Source organism: Plectropomus leopardus, chromosome 4 (genome assembly GCF_008729295.1).
Source record: "Plectropomus leopardus isolate mb chromosome 4, YSFRI_Pleo_2.0, whole genome shotgun sequence".
NCBI lineage: Eukaryota > Metazoa > Chordata > Actinopteri > Perciformes > Serranidae > Plectropomus > Plectropomus leopardus.
In genome coordinates this window covers 29,479,107-29,498,438 of record NC_056466.1, presented here as the reverse complement: position 1 = coordinate 29,498,438, position 19,332 = coordinate 29,479,107, and the positions used below count along the sequence as shown (strand labels likewise).

General features: G+C 40.2%; 1 protein-coding gene across 2 annotated transcripts; it reads left to right on the top strand.

The window, feature by feature from the left end:
* The first annotated feature begins 2,020 nt into the window (after positions 1-2,020).
* ldlrb (low density lipoprotein receptor b) lies at positions 2,021-19,245 on the top strand. 2 transcript variants are annotated; one of them, XM_042484821.1, is made up of 18 exons: positions 2,021-2,263; positions 8,792-8,917; positions 9,915-10,037; positions 10,680-11,057; positions 11,355-11,477; positions 12,513-12,632; positions 12,907-13,029; positions 13,176-13,304; positions 13,440-13,611; positions 14,437-14,664; positions 14,751-14,869; positions 14,994-15,133; positions 15,582-15,723; positions 15,823-15,975; positions 16,542-16,727; positions 17,709-17,783; positions 17,943-18,103; positions 18,218-19,245. In XM_042484821.1, the coding sequence occupies exons 1-18, from the start codon at positions 2,185-2,187 to the stop codon at positions 18,254-18,256; spliced, it is 2,616 nt and encodes an 871-aa protein (XP_042340755.1). In that variant the 5' UTR covers positions 2,021-2,184; the 3' UTR covers positions 18,257-19,245. The 2 variants fall into 2 exon arrangements, with proteins under 2 accessions (XP_042340755.1, XP_042340754.1); XM_042484820.1 differs by having other exon boundaries at positions 16,539-16,727.
* Positions 19,246-19,332: the final 87 nt, after the last annotated feature.

Genomic DNA, 19,332 nt, shown 5'->3' with positions numbered 1-19,332 from the left:
CTAAAATATCAAAAATTTGTACTTTTAATAGTGAACTATGCAGGAACTGTCAATTTCTCATTTCAAAGACACTTAAAGTGAATGTGAAAGTGTAAACCCAAACTGATTTTCATAATTCCCTTTTGGGTGCATGCCTAGTTGCTGTCGTGGTTCCTATTTGGTGGTTTCTACTCGATTACACCCACTAACTGTATCACTGTGCATAAGGAAGTGTGCATCTGCTGATAGCTCATCGAGCTAAACTGAGCTAAGTAACGTTACAGCTCAGTCAAAGAGGGTACCATGAATATTTACATCTTCCATTGTCATGAGACTGAGCCTCTCCTCCATGATTAGATGAACTCTTCCCACTGTGCAGTGATAGGGTTGGCGGGTGTAGTTAAGAAGAAAGAAAATAGTTCCTACATAAAACTGCTCACAACAAGGTCTGTGGATTAGCTTAGTAACCAGGTCACGATTCCTGGAAAGAGACATTGCTGTTGAGATTTTAAAATGTATTTTTGTTGGCACTTTGAGCACCACAAGCCTATTTCCATTATATTGGAGAGAATGCAACATTTCTATGGCTATTATCTCCAACACTCTTCAACTCACACCAAAACTATCAACACTAATTAATAACACTACAGGTAAAAGGGAAAATATGTGTTTTTGATTTTGGGGCAAAGTGTCCATTTAAGACAGGCTTTAAAAAAAACATGAGCCTCTCCAGCATTTCCAAAATTTCATCTCCAGTACCACTAGTCCTGCAGGTTTGAGATCTCTTCCTGCTGCAACACAGCTGATTCAAATGATCAACTCATTATGAAGCAACTTGACGACAAGCTGATCATTTTATTCAGCTGTGCTGGAGCAGAGAGAGATCATAAACATGCAGGACAAGTGTTACTCGAGGAGAGATTTGGGAAACGCCACATCAACCAAAAGCCAAACACAGCCTCATTTCCAGGTAACTGAAAACTGGAAACCTTCATCTCGTATCACATTACCTTTACTGGCTTCACTACAACTTTGCCATCAATTAATAATAGAAAGAGAGGCAGAGAGAGATGCAAAGCAAGTTATAGGAAACACATACAGTATATATAGCGCAAACAAACATTTTGGGTATCCCATCTATAATTTATTCATTGTTTCATTTGTCTTTTTTTGCCATCTTCTTTTGGACCAGATTGTTGTGTTTGAGGGTAACACCTCGATAACATCTAATTTCAATAATAACAGCAAGAATATTAGTACATAAAATAAAGTTATCTTCCTCTGAGGGGGCTGCTGGTGCATGTGTGGTTAGAGCGATTGAATTTATACCCTGCACACAGAATTTCCAAAGATAATTTTAGCACATTGGGAAACTAAACTTCGTTGAAGTGATGTGGGGAGATTTTCTGTGTGTGTGTGTGTGTGTGTGTGTGTGTGTGTGTGTGTGAGTGAGTCTGGAAGCTTTTGGGAAAGTTTTTTCTCCATCTCTTGGCTGTGGGACACAAAGCTTCAGGATATGTATCACCCTTGAGTGAAGCTGCAAACCCATGCTGCTACATGAGGCTCCCTGTGGGTGAGCACATGATCACATGAGGTTGGTTGCATCTAAACACATGGTTTCTGTCTTGTCCCTTTTTTAATGTTAAATCATTGGTGATCCTGACTTCATGGTGTGACTGTGGTGTTGCTGCTGTGTTATCAACATAAAAGCTGCCGGAAAGACTTTTTTTTTTTTTAATATTGTCACATCATCACTGTGTCTGGTGAGATGTGAACAAATTTTGTTAATTTTCATTTTCCTTTCAACCATTCTCTTCTAACACACACACACACACACACACACACAGGAAAACACGCCGGCGGTGGATGGGCCAGACACGCGCGCGTGCACACACACAGTGATACAGCAACACTGTGGCTCCTCCCCCGGCGATGCTCACGTCTACTTTTAAACATCACACCACTGCTGTAGCCCCGCCCTCCCGTCACCCTCATAGAAATTCGTCAGATGTGGCTCGGACCTCTTAATATGTGTCTGGCACTCGCCTTTTACGCACATCCGCGGCGTGACTCAGCTGGCTGCCCTCTCTCAGTCTGAGCCTTTTTACGCAGGGCTGTCGCTGTGATCTCACCCACTACTTCTCCAAACCTGCGCTCATACAGCTGACTGACTCTCCTTTAGCTGTCAAATAAGGAGGACAGGACATGTTTGGGATGAGAAGACTCGCCGGGTTGTCCGCGTGTTGCTGTCTGTTGATGCTGATTCATTTTGCGCCTCCAGCAGGTAAGAAATGATTTCCTGGGAAGTACCTTTCTTACCCACACAGAGGGATAAAGCGGTGTTTTAAAGTTGGTGAGGCTGATTTATTGTGGCTGCACATGTAAATATTAAGCACCAATGAATATTTATGCTATTTTGGCATAATTTGGGTGATTTATATATAAGAAAAGTTAAATGTAAATGTTGAGCTCCAGTGAATGAGAGGGATTACTTTGGGATGAGAAACGTTTGCTTAACTCTCACAAATTATTTAAAATTCTCCTTTGAATTCAGTCATTGTGACAGCTAGAATAAGGACATGAATAATATAATATCCATGATAACGATTCACTGCGGTTTATAAATTGGGCATAAATGAATGGAATTTTACGCACGGCGATCTGATTGGGTCATTCCTGTCTATAATGCAAACGAGCAGCCAATCATGGTTGTCCTGAAGCCGGCTCGTGTCAAGTTTCAAGTGGGCGGAGCAATTGCAGAAACAGGCGGTTGTCAACGAGAAAGGGTGTGGCAACAGCAGGGTTAATGCATCTCTCTCTGCTGCACGCGGTGGAGGAAAAAAGATGCTGAAAAAACTGCATTCTTTCTTGGTGTAGCTGTACAAGCTTATCCATAAATAATAGGCGTGGGTGTGTGTGTATGTATGTATATGTGTGTTTGTGTTTCCCCTCATAAGCTTATCCCCTGGGCAGTAATACCACACATACTTTATTACAACTACAGAAAATAGCTTGTGGTTTTTATTTATATGTAGTAAATTATTTATTTCATTTAAAGCGTCTCATACAGGACTGACACTTTATAAGCATTCCACTCTGAAGAAACAGAAACTAATGGAATAGTAGATTTATTAGCAAATTCTATTTTTATTGTGCATTTGGAAACAGAAATTAGGAGGTGATTTACTGAGAGAAGTCAAAGGTATAGAGCGAGATCAATGCCACACAGAGGGAAAAATGCAGAGTTAAAAGTACAATACTGTTGAAGAGAGAAAATACAAAGTGTAAAGCTGAGATAAAACAATGCTTTTTAGAGATGTACACTGTTTTGTCTTTTGTAAGATAAATATATCAGGCCTACAATAATGGCTGTAACATATGACCAACATTAAAAGGAAACACCACCCAAATTAAGAATTCCGATATATCCTCTCTCTGGCCTTGTAAAGTTCAGTCAGTATTTGTGAACTTGAGCTACTCTCTCTCTCTCTCAAAACCAGAAACCAGGGATCAGTCTCAAACTTGTAATGTCACAAAGTATAAAGTCTGGAGCTGCTCCATTGACAGTGAATGGAGGACTGTTTTTTGTGGATCCACAGAATGCTTGTTTTTCTTATTTATACCCAAATTATCTTTATTCTGTTGTAATGTTGTCATCTATGAAATGGAAAATGTACCCATATACTTAGAACACTCCCCGGGGTGCTCAGTGTCATCCACAATTTTGGTTCCCAAATGGTCAAGTCAAAGTCATTGCAAGTGCACTTTAAAATAAAAGCTCTGTTCCGAGAAATTCACTGTAAGTCAAAATAAGATGTGTTATTTACAAATTTGACTAGTTCATGAGTCACATGCAGTCCATTCAGAATGGACCTGCAACCCACTTTTGGACTGCGACCCACTTATTGGGAACCACTTACCTACAACATCTTTCACCATTTATTCTCTGTAGTGCAGCTCCAGACTCAATACCCAATGACATCATAAATTTAAGTTTTAGCACTCTAGTTTTTGGATTTGGGAGAGAGTTGTTAATGTTTACCACTACTTTTGTTCTGTCTCAGACCATGGGAACATGTATGAATTTAAAAATGTAACTCCCCTTTAAGAAGTGGTGAGTTATACATATCGCTTCATTGACTGGCACTGAAATAAATAATAAAATACTCAAATCTTGTGCATTTTTAGTCCCACATCATCACCATGCAGTTTGGCCACACATAGAATATTACAATGTCCCATTTACTTTCATGCAAATAACCAAATTGGTGAAGGAGTGAACTTAATGCCCTTTAAGACCAAAAAATGTGCTGAGAATGGACCTGGCTTCAGCCCTATTCTGCCAGCAAGTAATCCCCTGATAATCCCAACTCAACTCCAAGAGCTTTTCAGATTAAACCTAAAGTTTTTTTCCAGTTCATGGCGCTCACTTGCAGTCATTTGATCTAGCGGCGTGTGTGTTGGAGGGAAATATCCACGTTCATTCTCCTTCCCTTTGTTTAAAGGTTGGGCTCAGGTTTGTTTAATGTATTCACTTTGTGTTTAGTGTACTCCGAAATGAGGCCATGCTCTGTAGCTAAGTAAAGAAGAGACTCTTTTTAAAAGCCACAGTTTTTTTTCCCCTCACGGCAGACTAAACTTTTAGACTGCGATGACTCACAAAGACTTTCATGTATCAATTATTTAGAAATACCTTTTGTAGCACACTGTACAATTAGGCGGGCGGCGTTGCCCATTCACTGAAGTCTGCAGAGGTGAGATACAGACATCAAAGCTCTGAAAGCTGCAGAGGAAATGTGCAGGGGTTTGATACGACTGCAAATAGCAACCTCATTATCAAGTCTTAAATTTGAAGTCTTGCATTTACTGTCTCCGCCCAAAGTCTAAGATGATCATGTTCTGCGGGAATCAAACTTGGCCACATCCTGTTGAGCTGCATTCATTTACAGGGACCTCAGTGAACTTGTTTCACTGAAGTATAGCTGCAGTAAATTATTGTACCAGCACAGATCCAAAGCAGAAGTTCCTGCCATCTGTCCTCATAATGCACATGCATCCTGGTTATTAATTAACTGCTTGCTTTATGTTTGAGTCTATAAACACACCTCTTTATGAAAGCTTTTGGTGTGTGTGCTCTGCATGCATGTGCCATAAAAAGACAGGAGTGCGTTGTTTGTGCACAAAGTCACATGCGATCACAAAGGGGTGATTGTTGCAAGCAGCATTGTGATGACGACTTGTCTAACCACTTGTATTTGCCATTCATTTGGCCAGTTTCTGCTGTCAATCACAAGTTTTATGCATTTCGGAGTGAGTTGCAGCAGTGTGGTGTGTGTTTGAGGTGGTACTTGAATGGCCTTACATGGTGGTGCTCTGACTGGGCGCTCTGCTGGTTGTCATGTTCTCACTGTGGGTATAAATAGCATATGGATGATGCGGTGTTTCTGCAAAAGCAATCGATACACTCTGTGCTTCCGATACTGTTCAAACAGGTCTGTTTGCTTGACGTTTCTGGTGCTGTGTTGAGCTCTCTGTCTGCAGGTGTTAATGTAAGCAGTAGCTTAGCAGTTGGTTTTGAACTCTTTGCAGGTGTGAGAGGAAATACAGTTGTGGCATAGGTGACCCAATTTGATTTTCAGAGTGGCTTTCAGGACCAAGAATATGCTCAACATTATATTTAAGTCACATTTGAAGCAGATCATAAATAAAACAGTGATTTAAAAATATTTCTGTCAAAAGATCCATATAACAAAACAGGAAATAACAGGTATCTTCCTCATAAATCAAACCGAGGTTTTCACCACAGGAAAGACCTCCCGTAAAGAATGAAAGGAAAGCTCCTTGTTGCTGAACAGTATCCTCAGGAGGTTTGTGACCCATATGTGGAAGTGACAGAGTCAGACCAGTGGAAAATGGAAAAAGAGGGTCTGTACAGTTAATAGCCTCCACCCTCCGAGAGGAGGCCAGGAGTTTGGAGGTCAGGAGGTGCCAGCCTTTGACCCACTTTTCCATTTTCTTCTGTAACTGGAATGAATAAACCATTCTGAAAAAGGAAAAGTGAGCAAGAGTTCCTAAGAAACTATTTTCTTCTCCGTTATACGTCTTGCATGCCACTGCATATTCTCAGGAACAGCTGAAGTGTGCTTTGGAAACTCTGTTCCTGGATTTCATACTGGCTTCATGCCTGGAATCCCTGCCATGTGCGTTTTCGTGGTTTCCCTGAAAAGTGTTAGCGTATGGGGTCCGCAGGAAGTGCCCGTCAGGAGCAGCCGAAGTTTTTCCTTCAATCTCGGAAACCCTGAATCGACTTAAAGAGGACCTATGATACTCATTTTCAGGTACAAACTTGTATATTAGGTTTCTACTGGAACATGTTTACATGCTTTAATCAATGTCAGCATTTCTTACGCATCTGCGCTTTGCTCTTTTATCAAGAGAACTGGGCTGCGAAAAATGTAACAAATGACTTATTTAAACAGAAACATGGTGTGTTGAACACCATGTTGTGTTATGCAGGTGCACTGTCTTTAAATACTGCAGGGTTTATTCAACTCAATTCAACAGGGCTTTATTGGCATGGGAAAATTTATATCTACATTGCCAGAGGAAAGTGAGGAGTAAAAACGTCAAATCTATGCACAATAAGTAAACGTTCACCAGAATTTGGTTGAATGTCGCTGCCAGCTGGGTACACCTCTGACACACCCACCAAATGGGAGAAAACATGCCTCAAAGCCTGTTGCACACCGTGGTAAAGAAACATGCTGTTCAATCAGAAAGATGGAGCAAAATGATGCAAAACACTTTGAAATTGAATGTGCCCCCCATACAAAGAGGTGAAGAAATGTTTGACTTCCCTGCTTTAAAATTGCCCTGATCTTCCACATCATTGGTCCCATAGAGCAAACTCACTAGCTCTAGCCCCATTTTAGCCCTCTGCCAACTTGAATGGGGATCAAATTATTTAATCGTGTGGCTCTTTTAGACTTTCAGGATGGTATCACATTAAATGGATCAAGCCCTGATAGTGATGTCCTTTCATGTGGGTTGTGATGCTCAAAAAATGTATCCATGTACTTACAGTTGTCTCCTTTGTCAATGTAAGTCTATGGAAGACCGTATTTTTGTTCTCAATGGCATCATGTGATGGACCTGGAGATTGTAGTGACTTAGTTTGGCCGCTGTGCCAAATTCTTTTCACTTTCACTGTTGAATTAGCGTTCATGGAGCAGATGACCTTATAAAGGAACCTGTCACCCTCTGACATTATCTTGTCTTAGAAATAGAAAAAAAAATGTTGGAAACAGATTATTCAGAACAATCTGAAGCCTTAGTTTTTATTTTCACAGGGATTACTTTACATACTTCATTATTTGAAACTTTGGCCACGTTTCATAACATCCAACATTGACACATAACATAAAATGAGGAAAATTAAAATAGGTCCCCTTTAAAGTTTCCAAGAAGAACAAAAAATGAGAATCGAGTTTTCACTTGTGGTTTTTACATTTTCAATGCAGAAGGGAGGTGACTCTTGTTGGCAAGCCAAGAATTGAGAAAGCATCCTCTCTACATTTTACAGTTTCCTGAATTACCTCTCTGTCGCAATCCATCAGACCCGTACTGTCCCTTCTGTAACTGTCATCACCCATTAAGACACCCAAGTTGACACACTTTGTTGTGTTTAGAGTCCTCGTCTCGGTCTGGTGGACACCCTGGGGATGCTGTTATGAGGAATGTCACTCTGGGACCAATCAGCTGGTGGTGGTGTGATTGTTCAACTCCTCCCATGCTATTGTCTTAAAGGGATAGTCTGCCGTGTCCTCAGCCTCCAGGTCCCAGGAGGGAGCGGCAGTGCAGAAGTGATGGAGGAAAAACCCTTACTTGAGTGTGAAAGGTTGTTGGTGGTTTCACACATGCCTTGATGTTGAGGCCTTCTTTGCTTTCACTGGTGTGTTTGTTGAGGTGTGATCACCCCAGGGCAAGATCTCTGAGCCCAAGATAAACTGGGGTCAGTCTAAGGTCGCACCGGTTCAGACTTTCAAAGCTTTAGCTGAGAAGTGAAGCTCTCGCCACGTACGTGACAAAAAGAAGCGTGAGTCCCTTTCCATGCCTGAAATGTGTCAATAAAGTGACAAACAAGTGTGTGGTTGGGTTAAACTTGCTTTTCGTTACTTAGTGTTTGCTACACCTGCGGGTACACCTGAAGAAGAAACTAAGATGCAGATGAGTGATGGGTGGAGATTCCTACTAAAGCTGCAATATCAAATGAAACTCAACACCAGATATTTTTGTAAATCTAATAACCTTTTTTTGTCTGATTCTTCCTCTTATTTATGATCTTTACTTACGGTTTCTGTGTCCTCTTCTTTGCATTTATTATTTTATCTTTGTCTTGTAAATTACAGGTTTAAATGTCCAAAGTAAAGTGAAATGAGAGGTTTAATTGATTTGCGGGTATGACTACATATGTGTTATAGGAGAATGAGAAAAGATAGGACCATTAATTTTGTGTTCCTTCAGAGAAAGTGCCTCCTCTGTCCAAATACTTCACATTCAAATCTTATTACATCATATCTTGTCTAACACAAGCCAGGGAACCACGTAGTGTTGTAATCTTAATTTGGCAATCTCCTCTGAAAAAAATAGAGGGTGTGGTTTTCACACACAATTATCTGAACATCAGTGTGGCCTTCAGTAGTCTTTCTTTGTCTGGTGTGTAATTTTCAGTTAAACATTTACCTTATAATGACACTAGTTTACCCAAGCTCACGTTACTACAAAGCGCTCACGAGTGTTGTATCATTCACAGATGCAGCCCTTGCATGCAGCTCCACTCAGTTCAAGTGTGGGAATGGGCGGTGTATCACCCGTAAATGGGTGTGCGATAGCAGTGACGACTGTGGGGATGGAACTGATGAACTGGAGGAAACCTGCGGTAAGTTAATTTCATCACTGAAGATGTGTGACTTTGATTAACCTTCAAATTATAGACAATTATATGCACGTGAATAAGACTACAACAAATGGATTATTTTCAAAGCCGGCTGATCTGCCATTGATTATCTTATTCTTAGTTATTTTGTCTATAAAAGTGATTAAAGTGATGAAAGTATTTTCTTTTAATTCGCAAAATAACATTTACAATTTTCCAAAGCCCAAAGTGATGTGATAAAATTGCTTGATTTTTCTGACCAACTATTCAAAATCCAAACATGTTTGATTTGCTATCATCTAAAAGAAAAAAAAATGCGTCAAATCGCCACATTTGAGCTGCCTTAACCAGCAAATGTTGGGATTTTTTGCCTAAAAAATAAAGAAAGCAGTTAATCAATTATCGAAATTGATAAGTGATTTCCAGAGGATGTATCCTGCACACAGGGATTTTTTTTTCCTATCAATTTATGGCTGACTTGAGTGCTTCGAAACTTTGAAGCTTGATCATTGCCATAATGATCAATGTCCACATCAATAGTCAGATGTTTAATTTTTCTATACCATTACCACAAATATCCCAAATAACCCACCAACACCAAAAAATCGTTATGCTTCAACATTAACTATTAATTTTTCTCACACAAAGACCAATAAGCTTAGTGATGGGCCTAGTTATGTGACTCCGACAGTTTGACCGCTCTTGCAAAGAATTCGTTTTTCAAGCTTATATGGTTAATGTACAAGTGGCCAATTGTCATGTTAATGACCGAAAACAGATGTTTTCGAAAAAAGTCCTGTCACCCCCAGAAGCTTTAACTAATTGGGAATATTTCTCAACACAGCTTCGATGCCAAGTCCTCAATATACTTATTTAATCAGCTAACTGTTACAGAGCTGTAACAGTTAGCTGAACATAATTATGAACTACAGTCATATTAATGCAAGTTTGTGTTAACGCATGAGATCATTTCAGTTAAACTTTATGTTTCTGTCCTTAGCATCCAAAACGTGTCTGCCGTCAGAATTCAACTGCGGTCCTCCCATGAACAAGTGTATACCAGGAGCCTGGCACTGTGACGGCAGAGCTGAATGTGACAACGGAGCTGACGAGAGCAACTGCAGTAAGTTTTATATATAGTTATTTTTCACTTTTCACAGCTTACAAAAACAACACAAACAGTGAAAACTAAAAAAAAAAAACCAATCAGGATTTTGAAAAAGAGGTGACCTGATTTTACCTACAGGAGTATGCTGACCTACTAGAATTCATTTTGTCTAAGATACACTTTATTGATCCCACAAAGGAAAACATGAGTGTCCGCAGGATAAAGTACAATAACAGAGGCATAGAGGAGAAATCTAACCTTAAAAAAATACTATATAGACTATGAGCATATACTATAGCACATTGACATTGATACACCTTATAGAAATACTAAAAGGTGTATTTAGAAAAATGATTATAGATACAGATAGGCAACAAGGAAATTAAAATAATTATTTAAGTAAGAAATTGCACTCAGGTTGTGGACAAAATGAGTCTGCAGATAGGAGTGTCAACAGAATTCACATGATCTCACTTACTGCAGCCAAAGAAACATACAAACAAACAACAAAATAATCTGGCGTGCAGATGATATTTGGTATTTAGAAATGAATCTGAGGTTATTATAACACTAAACCACACCACTGTTGTAATGGGTTTTTTATGTGAATTTCACATTTGATGCATCAACACTCTTCTCTCTCCTGTTTCACCACAGCGGCCAAACAATGCAGCCCTGGTGAGTTTCAGTGTGCCAACGGCCAGTGCATATCCAGCTCCTTCGTTTGCGACACGGACAACGACTGTACAGATGGTTCAGATGAGGCTTCCTGCCCAAAGCCCAGCTGCAGCTCTGGTTCCTTTCAGTGTAACAACTCAGTGTGCGTGCTAGCCCAGTGGCGCTGCGATGGAGATGAGGACTGTGCCGATGGGTCCGACGAGTGGCCGCAGACCTGTGTAGGAAGGGAGCCAAAGAAGCCAGCGGTGAGCTGCAAAACCCATGAATTCCAGTGTGCAGACAGACAGTGTATCCACAGCTACTGGAAGTGTGATGGAAGCAATGACTGTCGGGATGGATCGGACGAGTTCAACTGCAGTGAGTTGGCTCTCTTGGAGTGTTATTTATTCTGAAGCTTTTTTATTGTTCCATCCATCTTCTCTTCTGCAAATCTTCCTCCGATAAATCTTCTTTGACTCATATTTAGTGTTACAGCCTGACAGATGTAACTTATTCATGCATGAGCATACAATATCCTGTTAGAAGCTTGCTCAATGTCATCAATATTGACACAAGATCCACAACAAATCATGTCAAAAAGAATTTTCTCAATTCTCGCTCCCTTTTGTCTCATTTCATCGTTTTTTCTGTTGTCATCCATTTGTCTTTTTCTAGGTCGTCCTACTTGTCGCCCAGACGAGTTTCAGTGTGATGATGGTGCCTGTATCCATGGCAGCCGCCAATGTGACAAAAAGCCCGACTGCAGGGATGGGAGTGATGAGGCTGACTGCCACAAGGGTGACTATTTCATCCATGCACTCAACTGTATGCCAGAGATGTGGACTCTAGTCACATGACCTGGACTCCAGTGAGACTCACAAACTTAATGACTTTGGACTTGAAATGACAAAATCAAAAGACAAAATCAAAAAAATTACACCTAAGATAATTCCATCTGCACACAAAAAATGTGGTGATTAACAAAGAGCAAATAGCAGTATGCAAAACTCAAAAAGATGCAACAACTTCCAACTTTATTCGACATTTGAATTTGCACAAAAGCAGTAAGTTGCAGCTAATATTAACAGAGCGAGCTAATGCTTAGCTTAGACGCCCTTATTACTCTATTGTTAAAATGGCATTGCATTTCATGAAAAAAATAATTATGGCATGTTTGAGGCTATAAACTCAACCTAGCTGGCACCAGAGGTCAACATGATGTCAGAATGACATTGGACTTTATGTAGAATAGATGTCAAATTTTGGTTGGAATGAAAATCGGGTTGACAATATTTTATATGTCTAATGACTTTAGAAATTTAGATGTGTAGATGTTAACATTATGACATTTTGAAGTCGTTGGGTTTTGCTCCTCCGTATCATGCGACTAAATAATGTCACTCTACGTCAACATGACATTGGCATGAGACGTTTGGAGGACATTTGATTTTGAATGCTTAAAAACACCTTTCAACCTGCAACATAGCAACATCATCTGTTGCCAGTATTCTACCTTAAATTCATGTTGGCATTAGATGTCATCCTGAAATTGAATTTTGGTCACGTGATGTCACAACCTAAATTCAACCAAATATTAACATGTGATGACAAGGTGGGAAGGTTTAGGTCTTCGGACTTGCCCATCTTGACTTGGGACTTGAGTGCAAAGACTTGAGACATAGTTGTGACTCAAGTCAAACTGACTTGGTTTGATATCTGCTGTTTACAAATGTTAATATTTTCTTTCTTAAAACCCATGGAAAAGTTGTAATATCGACAAAGCATTCTCATACCATTGTGTCACAGTCACATTCATACTGTTCTCCTCTACAGAAAATGTATGTGAAGGCCCCACCATGTTCAAGTGCAGTAGCGGGGAGTGTGTCAGCATGCAGAAAGTATGCAACAAACAGGCAGACTGCAGGGACCAGTCTGATGAACCTGAAGAGTGTGGTAAGTGAGGGCTGATTTTACCATCCATCCAAAAGACAAAAATCTTCTCACTTGGAGGTATATATGCTCAGACTTCATTGCTGCTAATAGAAAAATAAAATGTGAAACCACATCACAGCCTGGAAAAAATGATAGGACCAAGCTGGCCAAGCAGCCGAGTGGCCTAGATAGTTTGTGGTTTGAATGAGTGAGTTTACCATCGAATCGAGCTGCCATTAGGAAAATGGTGGTCATGAATCCTGTTTGAAAGCTCTGTGTATGTGTGTCTCCACAGACAAGAATGAGTGTTTGACCAGTAATGGTGGATGCTCCCATTTCTGCAACGACCTGAAAATTGGCTACAACTGCTCCTGCCGTGCTGGATACAGCCTGAAGATGGACCAGAAGACCTGTGAAGGTGAGAGAACAAAGTTTGACAATTCAAGCTTTTAGCTTTTGATCATGGACATATAGTATATTACATATATATATATACTGTTAGAAACTATTTGCCATCTGCTGTCTCTCAATTTGCTCCTTGACCGTCTGTTCCTCCGTCTGCAGATATTAATGAATGTGCTGAGGCGGACACTTGCGGTCAGATCTGCATCAACCTGCCCGGCAGCTACAAGTGTGATTGCATGGAGGGCTACCAGATCGACCCTGTGACGAAGACATGCAGGGCTGAGTCAGGTAATGTTTTAAAAGTTAGACGGTACTTCCCATCAAGCAGATGTCTCAATTGACAGTTGACAGATTTGCATGACCAAAAGATTTGTTTCGCTATCTGAAAAAAAGTTTCCTCCATGTCTCTTCTATTTCCTCTAGGCACCGTACCCACCCTCCTCTTCACCAACAAACATGAGGTGAGGAAGATGACGGTGGGCCGCAGTGAGTACGTCAGTCTGATAACTGCGCTGAAGAATGCGGTGGCTCTGGACATGGACATGCCAAACAAGATACTCTTCTGGTCCGACCTGTCTCTGAAGAAAATCTACAGGTTAGGAAGACAAAAGGATTGTATGGCTTTTGTAGCCACTCAATCTGCACAAGTTAAACAAATAAAACCATATTTCCTAAACCACCTGCAAAGGGTGAAATGCATCCCTAACTGCAGTGCCAAGTAAATTGTGTCCAGGTGCTCCTGTGCTATTTGTACATATTTAATTAAGGAAATATATATAAACAATTGGTGCAAAATGGGCCAATTTCTGTCCAAATCAGCCTCATTGCAAAAACAGCCAAATTTACTAAACTAAAAGCCAGTGCAGTTTAAATGAAATCAGTAGCGCCTTCAGAGAATTGGTTGTAACTGAAACACACTGACACACTAAGATATTAAATATGTTTTTTCTTGGTCATGGTTAAATTCCTTGCCCAAAGTTTTGAGGAATGCCTCTGCACCTCATCTCTCAGAACCTGTCGCTCCCCACCTGAAAATTTTGCATTTCTTTTTCTTACCGCCATTGTTCTAGCTGCTGTGTTCTTGGCGCAAAGACAGCATTTATACTTTGACACATGTATAATGCAGTGAGATGCAAAAATAGCGCAAACTGTACTCAGCTGCAAAACTTCATGTGTCCGTTAGCTCTGCAATATCATTAGCTCAAAATCTTTTGTCAGTTGGACCTTGAGATGCTGCAGATAGTGATTGCAAGTGATGCACAGGTCTCAATGCTACCAGCTGCCGCAATCCATTCTTTGATGGATCTGTTTCTTGTGCTGCACCAATAAAGTCTGTATCTATAACTCTTTATTACATTTGATTTGAAAACGATATCCGTTTCTAAAGTGAATCTCTCCTCTCTTGCCTGCCTCCTAACAGCTCCAAGATAGACATGGCGGGTAACTCCTCTTACCACACTGAAATAATTGGCAGTGACATCGAAACCCCAGAGGGCATTGCGGTGGATTGGATCCATGGCAACATCTACTGGACTGACAGCATTTTGAAGACAATCTCTGTGGCAACGACTGACGGCAGCAAGAGGAAGACCCTTATCTCAGAGAACCTGCAGAAGCCAAGAGCCATCACAATCGACCCTGTGAATAAGTAAGTGGAAGCTTCAGACTTTTCTGAAATGCATTTTTCAAAATTTGGGATCAACAGGAGCTTTAGCTTTTCTTTGTCCTCTTTAGCTTTATGTACTGGACAGACTGGGGTGAAGAGGCCAAAATAGAGAAGAGTGGGTTGAATGGAGCCGATCGTGTTGCTTTGGTAACAGATCACATCATGTGGCCCAACGGTATCACCCTGGGTAAGCAGAACGTCATTGGTGTACTTACTGAAAACCAACAGCTCCCATTCGAACTGTAGCCTATGATAAGCACAAAGTGCTATCTTTAATACGTCTTGGTGTGTTTCCTGCTCTCACTTGACAGACATGGTCAACCAGCGTCTGTACTGGGTGGACTCCAAGATGCATACTCTGTTCAGCATTGATGTGAATGGAGGGACACGACACAGTCTCATATTCAATGAGCAAAAGCTCGCTCACCCCCTTGCTCTGACTGTTTTTGAGGTTAGTGATGAAGTCACTGTATTCCCAGGTGGAAATTAAAATGTGTTTGGGTAATCTAACGGGTCTTTTATGCTGTTTGGTAAAATTGCTGCTCAGACGGACAAATTGTGGTCAAAAACATGACAAAATAATTCATAGCGAAGTGAGGTCTGTCATAGATATAAATCTAATCCTCAATTTATGAAGAAATGTATCCCCACAAATCTTAACACACAAATGTATTTAACTACTGTATTTCAAACCAGCTAGTTAGTGTTTCCAATTCATGCATGATGAGCGTTGTCTTGCGGAAATAGTTTAAGTATAAAGTATAAAGCCAGACGTGATTGGGCACCTTATTCCCTAAAGATTGGGATCAGTGGTGCTAATTCTTTATCAGTCTTTATCGGTAATCCATTAGTGTTTGAGGAAACTTGAGCAAATTATGAATTGACCTCTGTTTTTACAGGACAAAGTGTTCTGGACAGACATGACCAACAGTGCTGTTTTCAGTGCTAATCGCTTGACAGGGAATGACATCACTCAGCTGGCAATGAACCTGGTCCAGCCAGAGGACATCATACTGTACCACAACCTCAAGCAGCCAAACGGTACAGAAATCTCACTCCATCTGAGAACTGTTGTATCAAACTTTTAAGGGTCATTTAAGGGTTTCTAATGCATCTTGTACCCACCCTTCTCCCTTATAGGTACAAACTGGTGCAGAGAGAGCAACAATATAAATGGAGGATGTGAGTATCTGTGCCTCCCCGCCCCTCACATTAACGAGCGCTCTCCTAAATACACCTGTGCCTGTCCTGACCACATGGCCATGGGACCTGACATGAGGAAATGTGTGGCAGGTAGGTGTCACCTTCATATGGCACTTATACCCTTTGAAACCTGGAGCGACATCACTTTTTTTATATGCTGCTCTCAGATGCCTTTCATAACTATGTAACCCTTTTGACTTTAAGCAAATTGGTGTGTTTCCTATCAAAAACATGGGAAAAAAGGCAATGAGCAACTTGGTAAGAAATGGTTCATAAATTGCAAGAAATTAGTAGATCTAGAAAATAATTCTCAGAAAGCAAAGGAGACATTTCTTGGGGGCAAAGAAAGAAGAAAAAAGTTGAAAATTACGTTACAAAATTATGATTATCTTTTTTTAAGGATTTTTTCCAGGTTTTCCTTTCTTTTATTTTAATTTATTTTATTTTGTATAATTTTAATTTTCAGGTAATTGTATTTTACTTATTAATTTCTTGCAAAATTTTGGGTCATCTCTTCAGCCATGGCTCATCACCTTCTTCCTATGTTTTTGTAAGAAATCAAGCCAATATGCAATTTGCTCTGGCTTCAAAGAATTGATAAACTGAAATTTAACATTTAATCATGATAGTAACCCTTATATTTACTTTCCCAGCAGCCTCAGTTGCCCCCCCTGCCAAAAAAGAAACTGACGCACCAATCCCGCCTGAAGCTCCCACCAAGCCGCCTGCTAAACCAAGGCAGCCTGTCCCTACCACAACTACTACTACAACCAGGGCTACCAAAAAAACCACAACTACCTCATCAAGCCAGCCCAGTAAACAGCCTGCTGCATCAGCTCAAGGTATGGATAAGGGTTCTGGATAATTTCGCTGGTTAAACAGTGTCTGATGAATTGATGACAAAATATCTGCAACCTTTTAGAAAGTCCACATCAAAGTGCTTTATTGTCTTTATTCTGTGGCCAAATGTAAAAGGGAAAAAAGTTAGCTTAGTTATGTATTGATATCAGAATTCAGACCGCTCCACATGAGTACACTTTTGGTATGAATGTCAACATATTTCAGAACTTTTTATGTACACATATTTTTCATTATAATGTCATGAAGGTCAATTAAAGATTTCATCAGTCAGGAAAAGCTGAGTTGCAGGGAAGTCCAGTCGAGCTTGCAGTTATGCACCAATACATGTGGCAATGCATGCATCTGGCACATGACAGTCAGTGTGACGCAGGACTTAAGGCACGGACCCCGTTTGGAAAATAAAGTTTTAGAAAGTCGAGTGTGTTATATGTTAGCATTGTGAACATGTTAGCATGTTGACCTTAGCATTTAGTTGAAAGCATTTTTTCATTGAATTTTGGATCATTGCAGCAAATAAGCTCTGTGGTTGCAAAAAAAAAAATTCATGAGTGGGGTATTTAATTTTGAACAAAATGTGAGTCTCTTAAACTTTTGTCAACCACAGACCCCATTTAAGGCAAAAACCATTAAAAAAAAACTCCGATTGACTTAGAGACTTTGATTTTGAGAGGGAACTGGAGGTTGCAACTCTAAAGCTTAGAAATTACCACCTATTTACCTATTTGTTTAATGTGAGTGTGACTTTGACAAGTTGTGGTTTTACCGTGGTTACGTGTGGGACTCAGGTTGGACAATTTCTTGGCAGGGTGCAGTGACTTTCTGGAGTCTCCACTGTTTGTTAAGCTAACTACCTTTTGGCCGTAGCTTCATAAAGAAATTACCATACAGACAAGAGTGCTTAAACTCCTCATGTAATTTTAAGGAAAAATATAACGAAAGCAATGTATTATCTGATTTTTCAGGTAAAATATTGGCAGTGGGACCTGAAGAAGCTCCTTCTTCCCACCCTGTTGCTCTTTACATCGTGTTGCCTATATGTAAGTTCCACTTTTCAGCTCTTTGTGGCGAATACTTAAACCACAAAGCTTGTGCCACTCACTCATACATGCAACTTGAAGGGGCTGTTAAATATATTGTAGTCTCTCTACTTCCTCTGAACTCACCATGCAACCTTCAACTCCTCTTTTGCTCTGCAGTGGTCATGGCCCTGCTGGTCTTTGGAGCAGTGTTGCTATGGAGACACTGGCGTCTGAAGAACACTAACACCATCCACTTTGACAATCCAGTGTACCAGAAAACCACAGAGGATGAGCTACACATTTGCAGAAACAGCTCTGATGGCTACGTTTATCCTCAGGTATTTTCACTGCGATATCAACTCACTGCATTGCGAATGAAATATAATCTCTTAAATGGTCTGCGTGTGTGTAGTTTTACAGTTTTGCTTATTGAGTGTTACCTTTTTTTCCAGAGGCAAATGTTGAGCATGGAAGACATGGATGTTGCATGACCCAAAGATGACGAAGACACTACCTTAATTTGAAGTGATTTTTGTTTTCTGATGCAAACATGAAGCAACAAAGGCCTTTTTTCCTGCTGCTCCTGCTTACCAGCCCCTTCCCTTCCCCCCAAGTGAGCTCATTCTGTGGCTTATGTTTCTGACCTCAACACTGTGCCGTCCAAGTCTGAAGAAAGTTCTGAAGTAAAAAAAAAGAAAGAAAAAAAAAGTTCTGTGAAACTTGAATGAGAAAATAGAGCAGAAGTACAGGAAACCATGAAGTCATACCACAAAATGAAGGACTCATATACTGTATGTTTCAGAAGATGACGTTCTCAGTCCCAGAGACTTGACTCTTTTGAAGTGGTCTGAAAATTGTCTTTCTTTTGCCACCAACACATCGCCTCAATGTGTTAATTAAAGACACCGAACACGAGTCGTGAGTTTAACTTGAAAAGCCTGATCTGTCTTAACACTCATGTGTGCCTTCCATCCACACTATGGTAATTTAGCAACATTTTTAAGATGTACATAAATGCCTTACTGATCCCACTACCATTCAAACCAGTTTCTGTGGTAGTTAATGCTACAGTGCTTTAGCCCCAGGCAGTGATGGCCTTCATAATTTTACTGTGGCCTTCTTTACCCCCATGTTGCACATTTTGTTAGTTCCCTTATCTGAGACATTTGTTTTTACTGTCATCTTTTCTTTTTCCTTTTGTGACCCATCTTCAAACAGGGAATCTGAGTGTGCAGGGTCAGGGATGGTTTACATTGTAAACAGGAAAGCTGCTGCGTTTTCTGAAGTCAACCAAAAGGAAGAAAATGCTCTTTTTTAAAATGAAGATTCATTAGAAAGTGATTGTAGTAAGTGATTACTTCTTGTAACGCTGTAAATAATTTCTGTACATATTTTGTAAAACTCTTAAGTTTACTCTGGTGTTGCCTTTTTAAATTTGTAAATGGTAATCAAGAATTGTTGTAAATATGTAAGAGATTCTTTAATTTATTTATAGAAATATATGAGAGAAGGTTTCTTATTTTTGTCATCTGGCTGTAAATACAGTAATGTTTGCACCTCATATGGT